Source organism: Ruditapes philippinarum, unplaced genomic scaffold, assembly GCF_026571515.1.
Source record: "Ruditapes philippinarum isolate M1 unplaced genomic scaffold, ASM2657151v2 ctg5323_1_1_1_1, whole genome shotgun sequence".
NCBI classification, from domain to species: domain Eukaryota; kingdom Metazoa; phylum Mollusca; class Bivalvia; order Venerida; family Veneridae; genus Ruditapes; species Ruditapes philippinarum.
In genome coordinates this window covers 28440-47683 of record NW_026859826.1, presented here as the reverse complement: position 1 = coordinate 47683, position 19244 = coordinate 28440, and the positions used below count along the sequence as shown (strand labels likewise).

General features: G+C 31.5%; 1 protein-coding gene across 1 annotated transcript; it reads left to right on the top strand.

The window, feature by feature from the left end:
- The first annotated feature begins 1443 nt into the window (after window positions 1-1443).
- On the top strand, window positions 1444-15485 carry LOC132758032 (baculoviral IAP repeat-containing protein 8-like). The gene is made up of 6 exons (XM_060749550.1): window positions 1444-1520; window positions 2087-2151; window positions 3145-3246; window positions 13447-13504; window positions 13912-13986; window positions 14411-15485. The coding sequence occupies exons 2-6, from the start codon at window positions 2110-2112 to the stop codon at window positions 14584-14586; spliced, it is 453 nt and encodes a 150-aa protein (XP_060605533.1). The 5' UTR covers window positions 1444-1520; window positions 2087-2109; the 3' UTR covers window positions 14587-15485.
- Window positions 15486-19244: the final 3759 nt, after the last annotated feature.

Genomic DNA, 19244 nt, shown 5'->3' with positions numbered 1-19244 from the left:
TTTTGGGTCAATAGAACTAAGATACTCCAACATAATGTCATATTCCAAGACTGATGGGTTCCATGGAAGCTTCGCGCCCTTATTGACTGATGGGTTCCATGGAAGCTTCGCGCCCTAATAGATCTTGAGTCTCATATCTGATCATGTTTTGGACACATTTGTTCACATGACATGCAATTTCAGCCGTTGCTCGTTTTGCCTTCGGTACATTAATTACTGTTGTATTTATTTTCAAAATAATTATGTTCATTATTTGTGTTGATCGTTTTCTTTAAGGAGTTGTTGCAATGGTTTCATTAACTCTAAAGGTTTTAGAAAAAAGTGAATTATGTTGCTGATTTGAAAAGGAAAAAAAGTTTATCAAATCGCACTTCAAATGCCCTAGTCGTCTGACTTTAAAAAGTGGTAACGTTATTTTTGAAAAACAGTATCAGTGATAAAGATAAAAAAGCATTAGCTGTCCCAAAAAAATATATTTTCTTAAGGTTTCCCACTTGGTCATATGATTTTCAATGTAAATAAATGAACCGCACAATGAAGGTATGCTAAGCTCGCTTATCTATAAAAACTTTAAAAGATAGTGAACATTCGATATTGAAGTAATAAATCATGAATCTTTATGATACGAGATAACAGTAAAAAGCAATATTAACGAAAGCGTCCTCTTAATATTCTTAAATAAGAAGTTATAAAAGTCAAATACGATTTTGTAATTGCTTATTAGAAGTAAACATCATAGTTAGGACTTTGTCACTCTTATTAAGAGTTATAAAAGACTAATAAGAGTATTAAAAATTTAGACATTTTTAAGGTTTTAGTATCCCTAATAGCAGTTTTAATACCTTATTATGACTTTTTAAACTCCTAATGAGACGAAAGAGCATTTGTAGTAGTGATAAAGGCCTAATTAGTACTCTGTTACACCTTATTGTGACTTTGTTGTCTTTTATTAGGAGAAAAAACAATAAACACTTAATAAACTCCTCTTATTAGGGAAAACAAATATAATAATTTAAAGATTATAAAAAGAAGAGTATACGACATATGCCGTTTTTACTCTTCTTTTAATTAAATGTTTCAAAGTTCAGATATGGCTTTTACTTCCACTAATTAAGACTTACTTATTAGGATTGTGTTTCTCCTTATCCTGCGTTTACTCAGTTTTAGGTGTTACAAATTACTAATTAGGTTTTAGTAAGGCAAATGAGGAAATATTAAGATTTGGCACCAGGTTGCGCTTCGTTTAAAGTACCAAAATAATATTGATAGACAATTATTTATAACAAAGTTACAAATCAGTTGGGCCTTCCCGAGAAGATGATTATATTTTTCGTATGTTTCTATTCATTGGTTTGTATAAATAAATATGAAAAATTATTTTTAACATGGTTAAAACCTATTGTTAGTTAAAAATAGTTCAATCTATTTCTAATAATTTGACAAGCTATTTTAAAATCCATGTAATTCGAATATCGCCATTACATTTGGATATCTAACATCTGAACTTTGTTTTGTAATTTGTAAGTATTGTAGTTTTAATGATACATAATGATTTATAATAAGACAAAAAAGAAAAAGTAACAATTGACTACTATGACATTACATATTATTCTGAGTATGTTATTTTTGTTTATCATTTAACAATATGATATATCACTTGCAATGTTGTTACACAGTTTTTTGTCGGAGGGATTTGAATACTTCACAATCACGACATTCTTTGTTTTCATACAATATAGGTCAAATATAGAAGATTTCAAAACAGTTTACCTGTAAAGTGTTGAAACACTCATGGTTACGACTCGACAAGGGTTCAAATTCGAACTAGTTGTTCTATTGTTAAGAGGCAGAAATCTCGACCAATGCGTCAATACTTCTCTGTAAAATATTAATATTTTTGGAATCATCTATCCCAACATTTTACTAGTGAGACAGACAGTGTATCGTGTATGTCTAAGGACAACAATTAAAAAGAAATTATAGTGAATATATATTGCCAAAACAGATAAGATGGCCCCATTCGTGATTTCGAAGAAACTTGTATCATCAATGCACTGTAATAATCTAATTCCTTTTGTACATATAGAGATCATCATTTAGACGTTTTTAATGATGGCGGACTTAAAGACTAAAATGGAAGAACAGATAAAGGTACGTCATTTTTTCATCGTTGAGGATACGTTTCTCTTTAATATAAGCTCAAAATAATTTCGGGGTATACTATTATGAATTTGGTCGTCCGTCACTAAGATTTTCGCTTTTTGAAGTGATGAGAAGGAAATTATAACAACGATAACTATTAAATAACGTAGGTTAATCGGAGTCAGTTTGTTCGTCCGCCTCTCGGGGTTTTCATAATGGGAGTTACAACTTAAACAATTTTCATGGAGTCAACTTCAAAGCTTTATAAATTATATTGCTTCTGTACAAACATCATTTTACTTGACTGTCATTTTTTGTAATATTGTATACTTCATTTGTGTGTCAGAGTCAAATCGTGTACCCATATATGCAAAGTGAGTTTACTTGAACTTTTACCTGTATGACACTCTGCTGACAAAATATTAGCTGAATAAGTAGCCTTGGGAATATTAACCGAATATTAAGGGTGCACTATATCTTACACTTAATCCCACAGTGTTCCTTTGAGAATGAAATGATTATCCACCAAGCGAATTCTAATAGTTGCTATATTATTGCATACATGCAAAGGACCAACACAATTGTCTTCGATTAGATGCCACGCACAAACATAAAATATGAGAAAGGGGTGATCCCAAACAAATAGTTGAAACAACAATATGACATAAATTTCTAGTATTTGTTAACTCGTGCCTATTTGGAGTCTTTAAAACAACATGCCTCCAGATGAGCCAAAATATTTAAATGAAATTGAAAGTTAGATTTAAGATGAATAAAAAAAATCAAATTTCAAGTACTATTTTGCATGTTATGTGAGTTTTATGACTGATTGACAGAATTTATCGCGTGACTAACGAAGTCAGGACTTTTTTTTGCATATTTTTTTACATCTTTTTGGTATTTTTTTGTGTCCCATGGAATGTGTAAGTAATTGTCTTTGCTTATTTTATATATTATATTTCCGTTGTACAATACTGACGACTCAAATATTTTGTTTATTAGCTGTTTGAGGAATGGGCGTTGCAGAATAAGTTGCAGGATAAGAATGAGAGAGATAAAAACGATGCACATCAGATAAAAGAAAAGCAGGAGGAGGAAAAAGAGGTAAGGATGACTTTCATAAGAACAATAATTCTTTATATGTGAGTTTTCTATTAAATTGTATTATATTATTCAGATTGTTGTAATAAATGTTTTTATATGTTTCAATGGCAAATGTTAATTGTTCATTCATATTAAGTATGAGTGAGAAGTGGCAGTAAGAAAAAATTACTAATTGCTGTTGTCCGACTGAACATGATTTAAATATTTAAAAAAATCATTCTTGAGTGCTTGAGTTTATAAAAAAATTTTGATTGTAGATATTTCATATTTGACATAATATTGGTCCGTCCTTGTTTCGTGATTGTTCATAATGCCAAATAATAGATGTTTAGCAGTAATTACTTTTTTAACAATAAATATTGTTGACAATTTGTTGTTGATATATCAAAACTTATGTCGAAACTGTGTTATGTTGATTGTGTGTAACGGGCAGTACCATTCATTTATGTGCTTAAAGTTAAAATTTAGAATGAGCCACCACGTGTGCTAATTGCAAATATATATTTTCTTGATTGAACACACACGCCAAGTGATTAATTGGCATATGCGGTGCCACTTTAAAGTATTAATATATCCTTTAGTCTTATTTTGTTTCTCTATACTAGTATATAATTTTTAATTTACATTGTGAAAAACACTGGTTGTATATTTGATTATGTAAGTATGAAGTCAAAACTTACACAGAAACCCTATGGTAAAAAAAATAAACTATAACATTTACATTTGAGTGAAACATAATACATTATTTTGTATCGTTGTGCATAGTGCATGTAAAATATAATCGATTAATGTCTTTGTTAATTAATTAATAAATAAGTAAAAAACACCATACTTAAAAGACGTGGGTAATCGAATTGTTCCTGTTAATATTACATGGATTCTAAATAAAATATTTTCACATAGAGTTTAGTTTGTTTGATTGGGTTTTAAGTCACATAGACATAGTATAGGTCATATGGCGACGTTCCAGCTTTGCTGGTGGAGGAAGACCTCAGGTGCCTTGACGTGCATTATTTCAGGCACGAACGGACACCTGAGTAGAACCACCGGCAATCCGTAAACTAGAGGAGGCTAAAGGAGCTTCCTCACATTAAAGAATCCAAAGTCTCTGTCGGAATTCGAACCAACAGCGGTTAGGGGAAAGTGGTTTGAAGTCAACGATCTTAATCACTCGGCATAGAGTTTAGTCAAAGTCAACATAAATGAAGTATGAATTTGCCTAAGCCTTAGAATCGTTGCTTTGTGTACATATACCTAATGATGTGTTAAGCCCTCTTACTGTTAGATATCCCCCCTCTTCCATGATATATATACACTATTTATTTTGTTAATCTTGCTATTGATAAAACTATGCTTTAATATTGCTTAAAGTACATTTACCTAGTTATTTTGAAAGACAGACTCTGATTAAAAAAAGAAAAAAAAACACACACACACACAAACACACGCACGCACGCACGCCCGCACGCCCGCACACACACAACAATATATAATTTGTATAAAATTCTGGTATTTGAAATAAAAGGTTTTAAAAGCAAGGCAAGCTTTAAAATTATCTTTGTTTCCCCTCCAGCGACCTATAGCAGTTTGGTTAGGGTAGGTATGTCGATAAAATATTTTGTTTATCCAAAATATTTTTCCTATCAAAATCATTTGGAGTACAAAACAAATTGTAAATGTTTAGATTAGAACCATATTTTCACTTTTAGAAAACATAGATCCTAATTTGTTTATTTACAATAAAAAACATGAGGCAGATATAACAATGTGATTCTCATTGATCCTCTCTGCTACCATGTTTAGTAATAAAAATATGTTTATGCTATCTTATGTGTGAATTTCGATTTTGATATACCAAACTGATTTCTGATTTTTAGAAAAATAAGACTTACCTTGTAAAACTTTGTACAGACATTTGCCAGAAAGCAATTCTATAATCATTTTTTAACGCCATTAGTTCAGTATCGATATCACATTGTCAGCCAATTATTTAACTCAGTAAGAAGATTGACCATGATTAGTTAATAAATTCTATATAAAGGTCATTGATCAAAAGTTATTGTAACAGTCACATTTAGCGTACAATCATTTGCCGCTCAATTACCGTAGAAGGGAATACATGTATGTTTATGAAACTTCAAAGGGTAATTGCACAAGACAAGAAACTTATGCCTACAAGTATCAGTTTTGATGGCGTAAGGTCAAAAGTCAAGGTCATCATAATACTTTCAGTAAAAAAACCTTGCTCGATCGATAACTCGAAGGTATAATTGTAGGTTAGCAAAACTTGGTAGGCAACTGCCTTTCTACATTTTTATGCATCTTACAACAGCTCATACTTACCTTTGGATAAGTGTACTTCAACATGCGACTCTCTATTATGTTTTATGAATTCTATTAGGATCGTTTAAATGTAAAGTGTTCTGTTCAGTACTAAAATAAAAAGTATTCACAGTAATGTAATGCAACTTATATAATGTATGACGCTTCTTGAAAATCACAGACCCCGTATTGTGAGACGGTCGACCATGGCTAGTTAATTTATCCGATATATATAATATTTGAGGTCATTTGATCAAAAGTTGAGGCCACAGTGACGTTTAGCATAAATCATTGACCGCTCAATTGTTTTTTGAAAGAATTAGCTTGTGTTCTTGAAACTTTAAAGGGACATTGCCCATGGCAAATGAATTATCCGTTATAAGACCACTATAACGGAGTAAAACGCGCCCTTGTCGATCAAATTCTGATTAAATTAGCGCAGTTTAGTAAAACTGGGTAGGTTCATTGCCTATTGCTGGTAGATGACCTCTATGACTTTTTATGACAATGTTACAGTTAAACTGGATGTAAAATCCATGCCAGTCAAGAACTGGCCCTACTTTTTTTCTTTGATTTATTTTTCCATTGAGTGCTCTTTTATACGATAGCACAAACGTATACTTATTTTTGGTTTGTAATACTCCGACATGATTTGTAGACCTTTTGCTTTAATGAATTCCAATGTAAGCATAAAAGAGATCGTTCAATGTAAACTGTTTCTCCAGTATTGAAACTTAAGGAACCCACATCAAAGCTTACCGAAATTGTATCTAAAGATTGTCATGTATTACAAGAACATTAAACTCGGCGTGCTTTCTGTTTTGTTTTTCAACGTCTCTCATGTGGCATGTCTCAACTGTAAATTCCGTTGTTGTTTAAAAAAGTCTAAATAGAAGAATTTTACAATGTATTTTAATTTAATGAATATGTAACAACATTTCTATGTCTTTTAAAGAAAAAAATAACAAAGCATCATTCATTTTTTATTTCCTTGCTAAATCTTTTTGTTTTTGTTTGAAGCATGCATTGACGAAGCGTGGGATTCTGATAGAAGACATCATGATATGAATATTTATTTCTATGTACATAGATGAATCAAATATTCACAATTCTTAGTAATAGAAAGAGCATTGAAACACGAGACTATCTGCTTTGTACGAGGGGGCGGTGCCCCTGAGTGTAAATCAGATTGCCGAGTGTTTTGGTGTTGTTTCTTCTTTGTATCATAGGCAAAAAAGAAAAACACGTTCCCTGTCGTCACAATATTAAACCCCAAAATAAGTAACCATTGTTCGAGCATCCGATTATGACTTTTCTATCGTAATCTCTTTCAATAAGTAAACCCCAGAAAAATGAGCCATTCAACGGACATGCTTTAGACAGACAGCGGGTGCATGTTTTGGACTATTTAACTCTGACACGTTATTACTAGTAAAGTCTAAAAATTATTATACATTTTTTCTTTGTTTATTTTATTTATGAAAAATATCAGCTCATTTCCATGTTAAATAATTAAAATTTAAGAAAACCAGAACATTAGATTTAACGTTGTTTTATCTATAATATATAAGTGTTTGGCATAATGTCTTTGTAATTATATTATAGAAAGACAGGTTTTGTAAGTAAATCAAAGGTACAATGTAAGCATTAAAATAAGACCGATATCTTGTTCAGTATTGAAGTATTACAGTAGTGATAACTGAAAATCACTCTAGGGAAATGTATGCTTTGGTAACGTAAACATGTAATTAACAAGCCATTTTCTATGATGACATTTATTAAGTAAGCTCTAACGTTGGTAATTTTTCTTATGGTGATGAAAAACAATGGAATAAGTAAAGATGATTGCTTATGAATAGTTAATGAATTTAATCTATTTTGAGGTCATTAGATCTAAAAAAAAAATATGTCAAATTGACACATGCAAACAATAACTCAGAAAAAAGCGAAGGTTTTTGAAACTTAGTAGGTACATTGCCCATTGCTAGAAGGTGACCCTAATGATTTTGAAGTAATAAGGTCAAAGTTATTTGCATCTTTAAACAGCATATACTTAAAGCACAATTATGTCTCGCTCGTAGTCTCAATTATTTCGACTGCAAGACCGCCCGATTTTATAATCTGATATTTTATAGATGTCTGTCTTTACGTCTCAACCAGTTAGATTCAAAACTGTGTCGGAAATCGAACTGAGCTAAATTTCATTATTTTCACTTCACTTAAACATGAAAATTTTCTCACTGGCATGTACATTTGTTGATATAAACCATAAAAAAATAACAAAAAATAACTCAATAACTTAAATTATCTAAAAAGAACTTAATACGGTACCTGTTACTAAAATGAAGGTACCTGTCGCTAAAATGTAAACAGCGAACGTGATAACCATTGAAAACGGTTGTGATCATTTAAACATGTTAGTACACCCCAGGAAGCTATACGCGGTAAACACATACAAAAGCGCTTTATCACAAAATTAAAGGTGTTGGTAAATATTTTGAATACATTTTAAATCAATATTTTATGCGATGCAGTGGCATTTAACGATTCACCTCTGTGTGTGTGTGTGTGTGTGTGTGTGTTGGTGCGTGCGCGTTGGTGGGTGCGTGCGAGCGTGCTTGCGTGCGTGTGTGTGTGTGTGTGTGCGTGCGTTGGTGTGTGCGTGCGTGCGTGCGTGTGTACGTGCGTGCCTGCGTGCGTGTGTGTGTGTGTGTGTGTGTGAGAGAGAGAGTGTGTTTCTATGTGTGTTATATAGATTATATATTGAACTTAAAAAACCTTCTTGTGAAAAACCATTTGTCCAATTTCAACCAAACTTGGCAGGATTGATTATTTCTGTCGTGGATATCTAAATTGACCCTGATTTCGAATTTTTGATAAATTGATCTCCCAATAAATTCGTCGTTTTGAAATTCATCCCAGATAGTTTATTCCAGTGTGTGTTCTACTTTCAGTATTTATCTGGGACTTGAAATATAACAATATATCTTAAGTCCCAGGTATTAATACAAACCTTCTTTTTAATTTGACATGAAAAATATGTATGTAATATAACTATAGTAGTCCCTTTCGTTACATATTGTTTGTACATTTATTATAAGTATAATAATAATAAAAACAACAGACTTTGTATGAAAGGTGTATAATTATTTTTTTTATTTTGACTACTGTTTTGTATGTTCCAAAGAAAACACATTTAATATTCTAATTTTAGTAAACCTACCAAAGTTCATGATAAACAATGTCTTTCGTCCACCTATTCATCTACAATATACAATAATGGTTAAATCCAATTAACCATTGAAAAGAAAATGGTCATCAGATGTCTCTTAGTCATCGTCACTGGCAACATTACTTGCTTGGACGCCCTTTGTTGCTTTGCATCAATGCCTATGATATACCATTTGCCGTGTAACAGACATTTAATAAAGTCGATGAAAGTTTTTGTTTTGGCTTATCTACATATTCATTTTTATATATCTTACCATGATAAAGTGAAGATATTTGTAGAAAATGAGTAGCATTATAGATGAAAAAGAAAATGTAAATGCTTTGATATTTTTTATCATCTTATTTAACTGACTACAGCAGTGACACAAACAAAACAATGTTGCACTGCTGTCATGTCACACAAGAAGTCTGGTAGAGGTAAAGAGGATTATGAGATTTCAACATGAGTTGTTGGAGGAAACTGTATTGAACTTTAAATACATAATATGGAAATTTAATTCTATATTCATAGAAGTATCGAATAACAATTCTTTTTTTGGGTTTATTTTATTAATGAAAATGTAAATCTCATTTCCTTGTTACATTAATTAAGTATAATAAGAAAACCATATCATAATAGTTAATTATGTTTTTGAATTCATTATATGGAACTTTTTATAATACGATTTTCTATAGCAACGAATGTTGCATTTCGCGCATGCGCATTCTGCAAAAAGCAATAAAGATGTCTACAGTTTATCATACTTAAAGGCTTTAATAGATGCGATTTCATGTTATGTGAACCAAAAAAATATTAATTTTGGGATGACTTAAGGCGGTGAATACTGAAAACGTGAATTTATTTTAAAAAGATCTACGAAAACGTGCGGGAGTAATAATTCAATGGTCAAAATGGGCACACACATGTCTTTGTTTAAGGTATCATTAGACGATTTTTCCATCAGTAATTTAAATTGAAACAGCAGGGTGTTAAAGATAAAATTTTATTACCCCTGTATTATATAATATTACACAATTTGTATTGTACACTTCCTTTGAATAACTGGATTGGTCAGGCGGCAAGTGTCAAAAAGATTGGCATGCGAACGTTTGTTCATTCAACCGGGACGTTTAAATATTATGATATAGTTAATCAGTTACGCTTATTAAAATGGTAATTTATGTATCTTTTAAACATACCGATCAATGTTTATGGATTTTGAGAAGAGAAGAATTGTGTGAGGTGCATAATTACAAAGGACATGTATTAAGAAGAAACGGATAAATGTGTGTTATATCTTTTCCAAACAACCTATCTTATCTTTTCAAGATTTTGAAAAATAAATCTAATTATTTGACTTAAATTTTTCTGTTTGTATCACAGGCAAATCGGATAAAGGATATAATCAGGTATATTGAACACTAAAAATGCATTATCACCTGTTCTGATATTTTTTTCTGTATGATAATTAATTTCGATTTCATGTTATATAATTTATTTTGTTTTTAAATGAACTATTTTAACAGCAAATAAGTTGACTTTTCATTTGCCAATAGATATATTTCCACATCTTTTTTTAAAAAAATGATCTCAGTGTCAGGTCCGTGATCGTGAATTCTTAAACAAGTATCTTTTCCATGCCTTTCTATGGCATTCTTCGCCACAAAGCTATAAAGTCATCTTTTCTATATTTGATGAAAGCTATTTTATATAATTTTCTACCGTTTACCTCGAACTAACTCGGAATTGTCTATGAACTTTCTATGTAGGGCGAAGCATTTTTTTACCTACGCAGATTGCTCATGCGCGAGAAAATTCTAATTCCGGTCGATTTTTCATAGCAACGGACCGCGTCGTAAAAAGGTCTATACATTATATATAGAAAGTGTTTGGCGTTTCGTTCGTGTAAATTTTACATAATGACAGTTTTTGTTTATAAATCAATGGTTAGCATAGAAATATAATCAACGTGTGTTTCGTTCAGTATTGAAGTACTCACAATAAGGGTGTCCGTTATTATATTAGAGAAATTCACGCCTTGGTTACGAACATACATACAAATCTGTTCAAATTAAACAATTTATTTTTTAAGAAGTGTCAAATAAGTAAGCTCTTATGTGGCTTTTGTTTTCGTACGATGATAAAAACAATGAAAAATATAAAGATTGCCCATGTGAATGAATTCTTTTTTTGAGGTCATTAGAGCAACAATGAAGGTCACAGTGACAGTAAAATCTTGCCGAATCAATAACTTACAAAAAGGGTAGGGAAGTGAAACTAAGTAGGTACATTGCCTTTCGTAGTAGGTGACCCATATAATTTAAAAGTCATAAATGCAAGGCCGAGGTTAAAGACATTTGGATGAAAACTTAAAATATCTCTCTTAATTATTATATTTACTAAGACGTAAAAGACGTGTTTCATTTTTATGCCCCCGCTATTAAATGGCCGGGGCATATAGTGTTACCCTGTTCCGTCATTCCGTTCGTCCGTCCCTCTGTCCTTCCATCCTTCCGCTATCATCAGTTTCCGTTCCTTATTTTAATTATGTTTGTACACATTCAACCCAAATTTGACATATAGGTATATAATAAGGAAATACAGGTCAAGTTTGAATTTGGACATGGTCTCATGATTTTTGACTGAGTTATGCCTCTTGATGAACTTTTCAGTTTCCGTTCATTATCTCCCAAACGGTATTACACATTCAACTCAAATTTGACATATGGATATGTCAAGGAAATTTGCTTGTCAATTTTGAATTTGATCATAGTTCAATGATTTTTGGCAGAGTAATGCCCCTTTAACTTTGAAAAAAGGAAATTATCAGTTTCATTATCTCCCCAACAGTTGTACAGATTCAACTCAAATTTAACGTATGGATATGTCATAAGAATACACTGGTCAAGTTCGAATTTGGTCATGGTTTGATGATAGCTGACAGAGTTATCCCTCTTGAACTTTGAAAAAAATCAGAAATTTTAAGTTTCCGTTCATTATCTCCCCAATGGTTGTACATATTTAACTCAAATTTAACATATGGATATGTCATAAGAATACACCGATCAAGTTCGAATTTGGTCATGCTTTGGTGATAACTGAAAGAGTTATCGCTGTTTAACTTAGAAAAATCAGAAATTTTTAGTTTCCTTTCATTATCTCCCCAATGGTTGTACACATTGAACTAAAACTTGACATATAGATACATCTTAGGAATAAGCAGTTCAAGTTTGAATTTGGTTGTGGTTCAGTGATTTTGAACAAAGTTATCTCTCTTTAATGTTGGAAAAATGTTGAAATTTTCAGTTTCAGCACTCATACTTTCGTGGAAATGTATGAAGTCATTGTTCTGGCTACAAATATGCAATAGGCAATTCACAAAAGATTAACATTAAATAGTTTCAGTGCCTTGAACTTTGTATAAAAATGGTTTGTGTTAACATTGAATAGTTTTAAGGGCTTTGAACATAAAATGAAAAACAAAAGTTTGTGCAAACAAATTTTAGCTAAATATTATAACATTTGAAATTTTGGCTGCTTGCGGGGGCATCCGTGGCGTGACAGCACATTTCTAGTTAATTATATACTCATGAATGAATTCTTAAAAAGATAGTTTAAGATGTCATTTCTTAAATATTTGTTATAATTATATTTAAAGGATATTTTTTCGTTGAGTGAAATATGGAATATATTTTCACGGAACATGATAAAATGCCACATATTTTCACGAGCCGGAACGGCGAGTGAAAATATGTGGTATTTTATCACGTTGAGTAAAAATATATACCATATTTCACGAAAAACGGAAAAATAACCTTTTTATTTAATTTCATTATCAAAAGAATTGTTACGAATCTCTTTGCTTGCTACGCAACTGCAATTGTACAGCGCGCAGTAATATATTTATTATTTAAAGATGCGTCTTGTTTTGCACGCGATGTTTGTGACGTCACGTAAACAATTCTAAACGTCTGTACAGAATAAAGATATTGGTGTTCGGAATTATTTTCATAGTTAGACCATTTTCTACCATGCTAGATAATTTTTAAAAACAAAAATCAACAAAAGTTATGTTTTATTTATCAAATGTTTCAAACAAAATGGCGAAAGGAGTCCTTTAAAATAAATATGAGTTTTGACTCTGCCCTCTTTCATATTTATATTTCATATTTATTTTTTACATATGAAATATATTTGACTGATAGAGCACCTTATTTCATGGGTAGAATCAAATAAATAGAGGACATTGAATGACTGTAAGTTCAATCGCAAAATCGGCACGGGTGTGTGATAAATTATTTTATTTTTGTTCATTAGAAACATATTTATTTATGTTTAAATGAAAAAAAATCCCAACAACCATAAGTTTATACAATATAATAGGAAATGACAATTTAACTCGGGAAAAGTTCGAAAGTTTCCTATTTGTTCTATGATAAAATAGCGTTCATATTACTTTTAGTGTATGTAATTAGCTTCTGGCCAAGTGTCTCTGTGATAATGATTTAAAAGAAAACCTTTGATTTTTAAAAAAGGTGTCAACGGTATTACAGTCGAACTATTATGTGGCACTTGTTCGTCTGTCTGTCCATGATAACATTCGGAAACTAAGATTACTTCAAAATCCGTAGCTTACTCATACAGGGCTTTTTTTTTCTTTATTAAAGCCAAAGCACAAAATGAAACGAATACGCCACAAACTGAAACCGACTATTGGCTTAGGAGGTATGTCTTCTTTTATACCTGCAAACAAGAAAGACAATTGTCCTTGATATATTTGTTATAATGTAGAAGTTCTTAAAAGTAAACTTGTATATAGATCTTACAATGCATAAATAGTTGATTAATGGCATTAATGATAGATAAATGTGTGATAACCATTACAGAAGAATATGATATGATGTTAGACACTGTCTTAAAGATTAAATAATATATAAAACATGCGTAATAATGACGCATGAAAACATCTAATGGACAAAGTTGTAAATAAGTGATATATCTAATTGATAGAGAAAGTACTTTTGTTCTCAAATGTGGTAATTATTTTCATTTATGTTATGTTTTTTTAAAAAAAAAAAACAATTTATGAAACACAAATTGCTGGGTTTTTTTTCAAATTGCTGTCGTAACAGGTGAAAAAAAGGAAAGAGGAAAACAAATGGGAAAGGACGAAAAATTAAGAGGCGAGTTGGATGATGCAGAAAAGGGTATATTGTTAAAACTTGCAGATAAAAACTTGTTTTCGATGACTACTAGTATCTCTTTATAAAATAAAATCATTACACAAACATTTGAACAGTTTCGAATGTCGAGTAAAAAGTAGAAAAAACTTACTAAACGAAACTCAAATATAGAATTTTTGTGAGAACTGGTACCGTTATGCTTTATGTTTTCAATTGTGATGTTTTCTTTGTTGGTTAAAACATATTTATTTCCTATTTTCTTCAATGTTTTAATGCAAAATTACAATACGCAAATTACAATCAGGATCGAGTAGAATGCTGAAAGCTTATATCAAACTCTCTCCCGAAAAAGTTTCTGTTCAACATTAGTTGTAATAATCAAAGATCATTTATATTTCAATTTAGTTATAAATTTTCACATATTTGATGCACTTTTATCTTTTTTCAGAGATACTAGAGCTTGAACAACTGTTCCGGTGTAAAGTATGTCTCGACAAAGATAGCTGCATCGTCTTCTTTCCTTGTAGACATATGGCAACTTGTGAATACTGTGAAGGTTTCCTTCACAGTTGTCCTATTTGTCGGCTTGTTATTGAGGAGGCAGTCAAATTATCTGAGGAGTAGTTGACTTATCGAAAGAGGAAATGAAATCAGCTTTGTTGCGGTTTTGGAAAAAAATGTGTCAATATATTTTTCATTCTTTGTGTAGATTTGTGTATAATTCCTGAATGTTTATAACCTTAATGAATATATTACTTTTATGTAAAACCTTGCTTCATTCAATCGTAGAAAAATAATGAACATACTACTTACAATAAATGGACACCGCATTTGAATGAATACGTTACTTTATAAGTGTTTTAGATGAAATTGAAGTAAAATAAGAATGACCGAAACATCAATCAAGTGTAATCAAAAGACTTTGACACTCTTTCAAAATGAGCCATAATAGAATTTTAATTTGTATAAAAATAGGTTTAAAAATACCTTAGATAATGTTTTTGTAACACTTGGTTAATATTTTTGAAAAAGAGGTCTACTAAACAAGATGGCTTTACATGCATAATACAAAGCATATTTTTTAGAAATTTAATTGTTTCAACAGAATCGAGTACATAACACAAAACATTTCAAATTGTAGAAATGAAATAAAAGACTATAAATTATTTAATTAGTCACACAAAATAAAAAGCTGAAGGTACATTTTCTATAAAATATGATATGTTTCATCCCCAAAACGCAATGTATTTCATTTCCTAGAGAACATAAAGTTTGAATAAAGAATTTAAAAAAAAAATCATATTATATTATGTTGTATAATCCAACCAATTATCATTTAATGGATTCTAATAACCTATTAGTACTATGCCTTAACTTTTTAGAACAGCCGGCATTTAAAATGTTCATATAGAACGTATTATACTTATTTTACGTTTTTCACCCTCACTTTTTTGTTATGTAAATTTCCAACAGGCCACAGGGAGTTATCCTTAACGCTAAAGCAAGTGTACCATGTAAATAAGAAATTTGTACAGTTACAGGGTAAGAGTAATTATTAACAGTATAAAGATCTACTCACGTTTTTTTTTTCAACTTGCAAGTTAAGAATAGTTGAGTTATTTTTGCTCTTGTTTTAGTTATGTTACATTTAGATTTAGTTAAAAATTTCAAATGATTTGTTTGGGGTAATAAAATAAAGAACATAGGTTTCTGCGTTACTATTTTTCAATTTATTTCGGAGTATATTTCCTAATTATCTTCTGCATATTTTGCATTTATCTTAAATACCCCAGCTGATCCATGTAAAAAATTCGAATCTTTTTTTTTCTTTTTTCTTTTTTTGCATTTGCATTTGAACTTCATAGGAGTCCCTTTTAGTTTAGATTTAACATAATTCATCAATTCGCGAAACTTTATTTAAAAAAGAAAATAATGTAATCAAAAACAATTACTATTTTGACATTTTAATTGGATACTAGACATGAATTGCAAACGAGTCCACAGGAAGAAGTTAACCAATTTTATAAAGTTTGACACAAAGCCAAGATTAAAAGGACTGGCATGATGATTAAAATCACCGATAATAATATAATATAATAGAAATAACGTGAGAAAATAATCAAATAATCAGTTTTTACAGTATAACAAGAGGGCCAAGATGGCCCTACGTTGCTCACCTGACACATCTAACTCATCCGAGCAATTATTTAGACATGCATTCTGACCAAGTTTGATGTCAATAGAGTCAAAAATGTGACCTCTAGTGTTAACTAGGTCTTTCAATATTTGGGCAGTGTGACCTTGTTTTTAACCCAAGGTGACCCATATTCGAACTTCACCTAGCAATCATCAGAACAAACTTGCAGACCAATTTCCAGGATATTTAGATCAAAACAGTATCCACTATAGTGTTAACAAGATTTTTCTATTTTAGCTCCCGTGACCTAGTTTTTGACCGAGAGGTCCCCTATTCGAACTTGACCTAGAAACCATCAAAACAACCTTTCTGACCCATTTCTAAGGTATTTGGATCAAAAATGCAGCCACTGGAGTGTAAACAAGATTTTTTAATTTTTGCTCCTTTAACCTAGTTTTTAAACGGAGATGACCCTTATTCGATATTAACCCAGAGATTATCAAAACAAACTTCCTGATCAATTTCAAGAATATTTGGATCAAAACTGCAGCCACTAGAGTCTTAACAAGAGTTTTCTATTTTTAGCTCCTATGACCTAGTTTTTGACCGGAGATGACCCATATTCGAACTTGACCTAGAAGTCATCAAAACAAACTTGCTGACCACTTTCCAGGATATTTGGATCAAAACAGTTGCCAATATAGGGTTAACAAGCTTTTTCTATTTTTAGCTCCCGTGACCTAGTTTTTGACCAAGACAACCCGTATTCGAACTTCACCTAGAAGTCATCAAAACAACCTTTCTGACCAATTTCCAGAATATTTGAATCAAAACTGCAGCCACTAGAGTGTAAACAAGATTTATTTTCTCTATTATTAGCTCCTGTAACCTATTTTTTGACTGGAGAGGAGATGACCCTTATATGATATTGACCCAGAAATTATCAAAACAAACTTCTTGATCAATTTCAAAAATATTTGGATCAAAACTGCATCCACTATAGTGTTAACAAGATTTGTCTATTTTTAGCTCCTGTGACCTAGTTATTAGCCGGAGATGACCTATATTCAAACATTTTTAAAAGTCATCACAACATCTTTTCTGATAAATTTTCATAATATTTTGATCAAAACTGCAGCCACTAGAGTGTTAACAAGATTTTTCTTTTTTTAGCTCCTTTGACCTAGTTTTTTACCGGAGATAATCCATATTCGAATTTGACCTGTATTTCATTCAAACAAACATTCTGACAAAGTTTGATGATGATCCAATTTCAACTGTGACTGCTAGAGTTTTAACAACCCAATTGTTGACGACAAACGACGAACTACGCACAGCGCACGACGCCGGACATAGCCCCATCACTAAACCTCACCTTGACCTCCTTATGGACAGGTGAGCTAATAGTAGTTCGTCGTGAAAGATTGACGTTTGTACATGTAATGACATGCGATATTTCTACTTTCAAGCTTAGTTCAACTTTCATTTCATGCTTAACCATGTTTTATTGTGTTTGTTTGATTGGGTTTTACGTTACACCGATACAGTATAGGTGATATGGCGACATTCCAGCTTAACTTGTGGAAGAAAACCTCATGTGCCCTTATATGCATTATTTAAGGCAAGAACGGGCACCTGAGTAGGACAACGACGTTCCGTTAACTAGTTGGATAGCTTCCTCACATGAAATATCCAAAGTCCCTGTCGGGATTCGAACCCACAGCGGCGAGGGGCAAGTTTTTGTAGTCAACGACCTAAACGACTCGGCCACGGACGTCCAATATGATTATGTTCATAAACAACATTATTAATTGTGAGCTACCTAAGCCGTATGGCATAGAAAAATATTATTCAAACACTTAAAAATGAACCCTCAAAATTAGCAGATGTTTTCATCTAACGATAATAATAGTACCTAAAATGGTTTTCTTTTTTTCGAAAAAAGTGTTCAGTGTTCCCCAGTTATGTCCCATCTTGTACACAATGACTTACTTAAGCACCATGTAATTGACAGGGATCGCCAGGCATGTTATGAAGCACAAAAAGTGCATGAAGAATCTTCAAATATGAAAGATAAAAGCTTTTATTTCTCTATTTTGTCGAACGTTTTTAGTTTTAAAAGCGATCGTTATTTTTTGCAAACAGTCTAGGTTTCAAGTGATTTAAATAAAACCTATCTGAAATATGCGCATTACGCCGTTGGTTTCCCAGTTTCGGTTGTGACTCATTAGGTTTAGAAATTAGACAAAAACTATAAGATAAATCCTTAAAATGTCGAACAATCTTCCTAAAAACTTTTCCGAGACGTTGAGGGAACAACTTGATGAAAGAGAATGTGGAAATCAATGTGCGTATGTCGGAGATATGTATTCTGAAGCAGGCTTTAGCCATACAGGTATGAAACTTTCAACCGTTTACTTTTTTACATTGAAAATTTCTAGGGTCTTCAGAATATTACTTTTTTAAATGGCTATTGTGACCAAGATCGTAGGCATTATATAATACCTTGTCAAATGTAAGAGTTCTCTGAAAAAAAAATCGGCCAAATTAGGCCGAAATTGACAAAAAGAGATTGGGAGCACGTTTTCTACAGTAATCTGTAACCCTCGATAAAATTTAAAGGCTTGTGTTATTTTTAATGGTCACATGTCAGATTGGTTCTTGCTACAAAGAGGCTGCCATCAAGGTGATGCTCTATTTCCCTACCTGTTCATTCTTTGCGCAGAAATTATTTCAATATTGATTAGAGATAATCATAATATAAAAGGAATTAGTGTTAATGGTACAGATTACAAACTATCTCAATATGCTGATGATACTAGTTTATTCTTAGATGGCACTTCAGAATCATTAAAAACACAATGTTAACTTTCAAATTCTATGCAAACATCAGGCCTTAAAGCAGCACACCTCTAGATTCATGTTAATTTTCTTGAAAATTTGAAAATGTATTTAACAGTATATTATTGTAAAGGTACCAAAAGAATGCAATTTGCACATTATCAATGGCACTTATAATCTAAGTAAATTACTATAAAGAGGTCAAAATATGCAAAAAATAGCCCTTGCTGCGTAAGTAACGCAGTAGTAATATAGTTATACATTCTGAAAAATTAGTTATACATTCTGAAAAATTCGGTCATTA

Coding starts and splice junctions, on each gene's coding strand:
- LOC132758032 (XM_060749550.1), top strand. CDS start 2,110: ATGATGGCGGACTTAAAGACTAAAATGGAAGAACAGATAAAG. Junction 13,505..13,911: donor ACCGACTATTGGCTTAGGAG/GTATGTCTTCTT, acceptor CTGTCGTAACAG/GTGAAAAAAAGGAAAGAGGA. Junction 13,987..14,410: donor GTTGGATGATGCAGAAAAGG/GTATATTGTTAA, acceptor ATCTTTTTTCAG/AGATACTAGAGCTTGAACAA.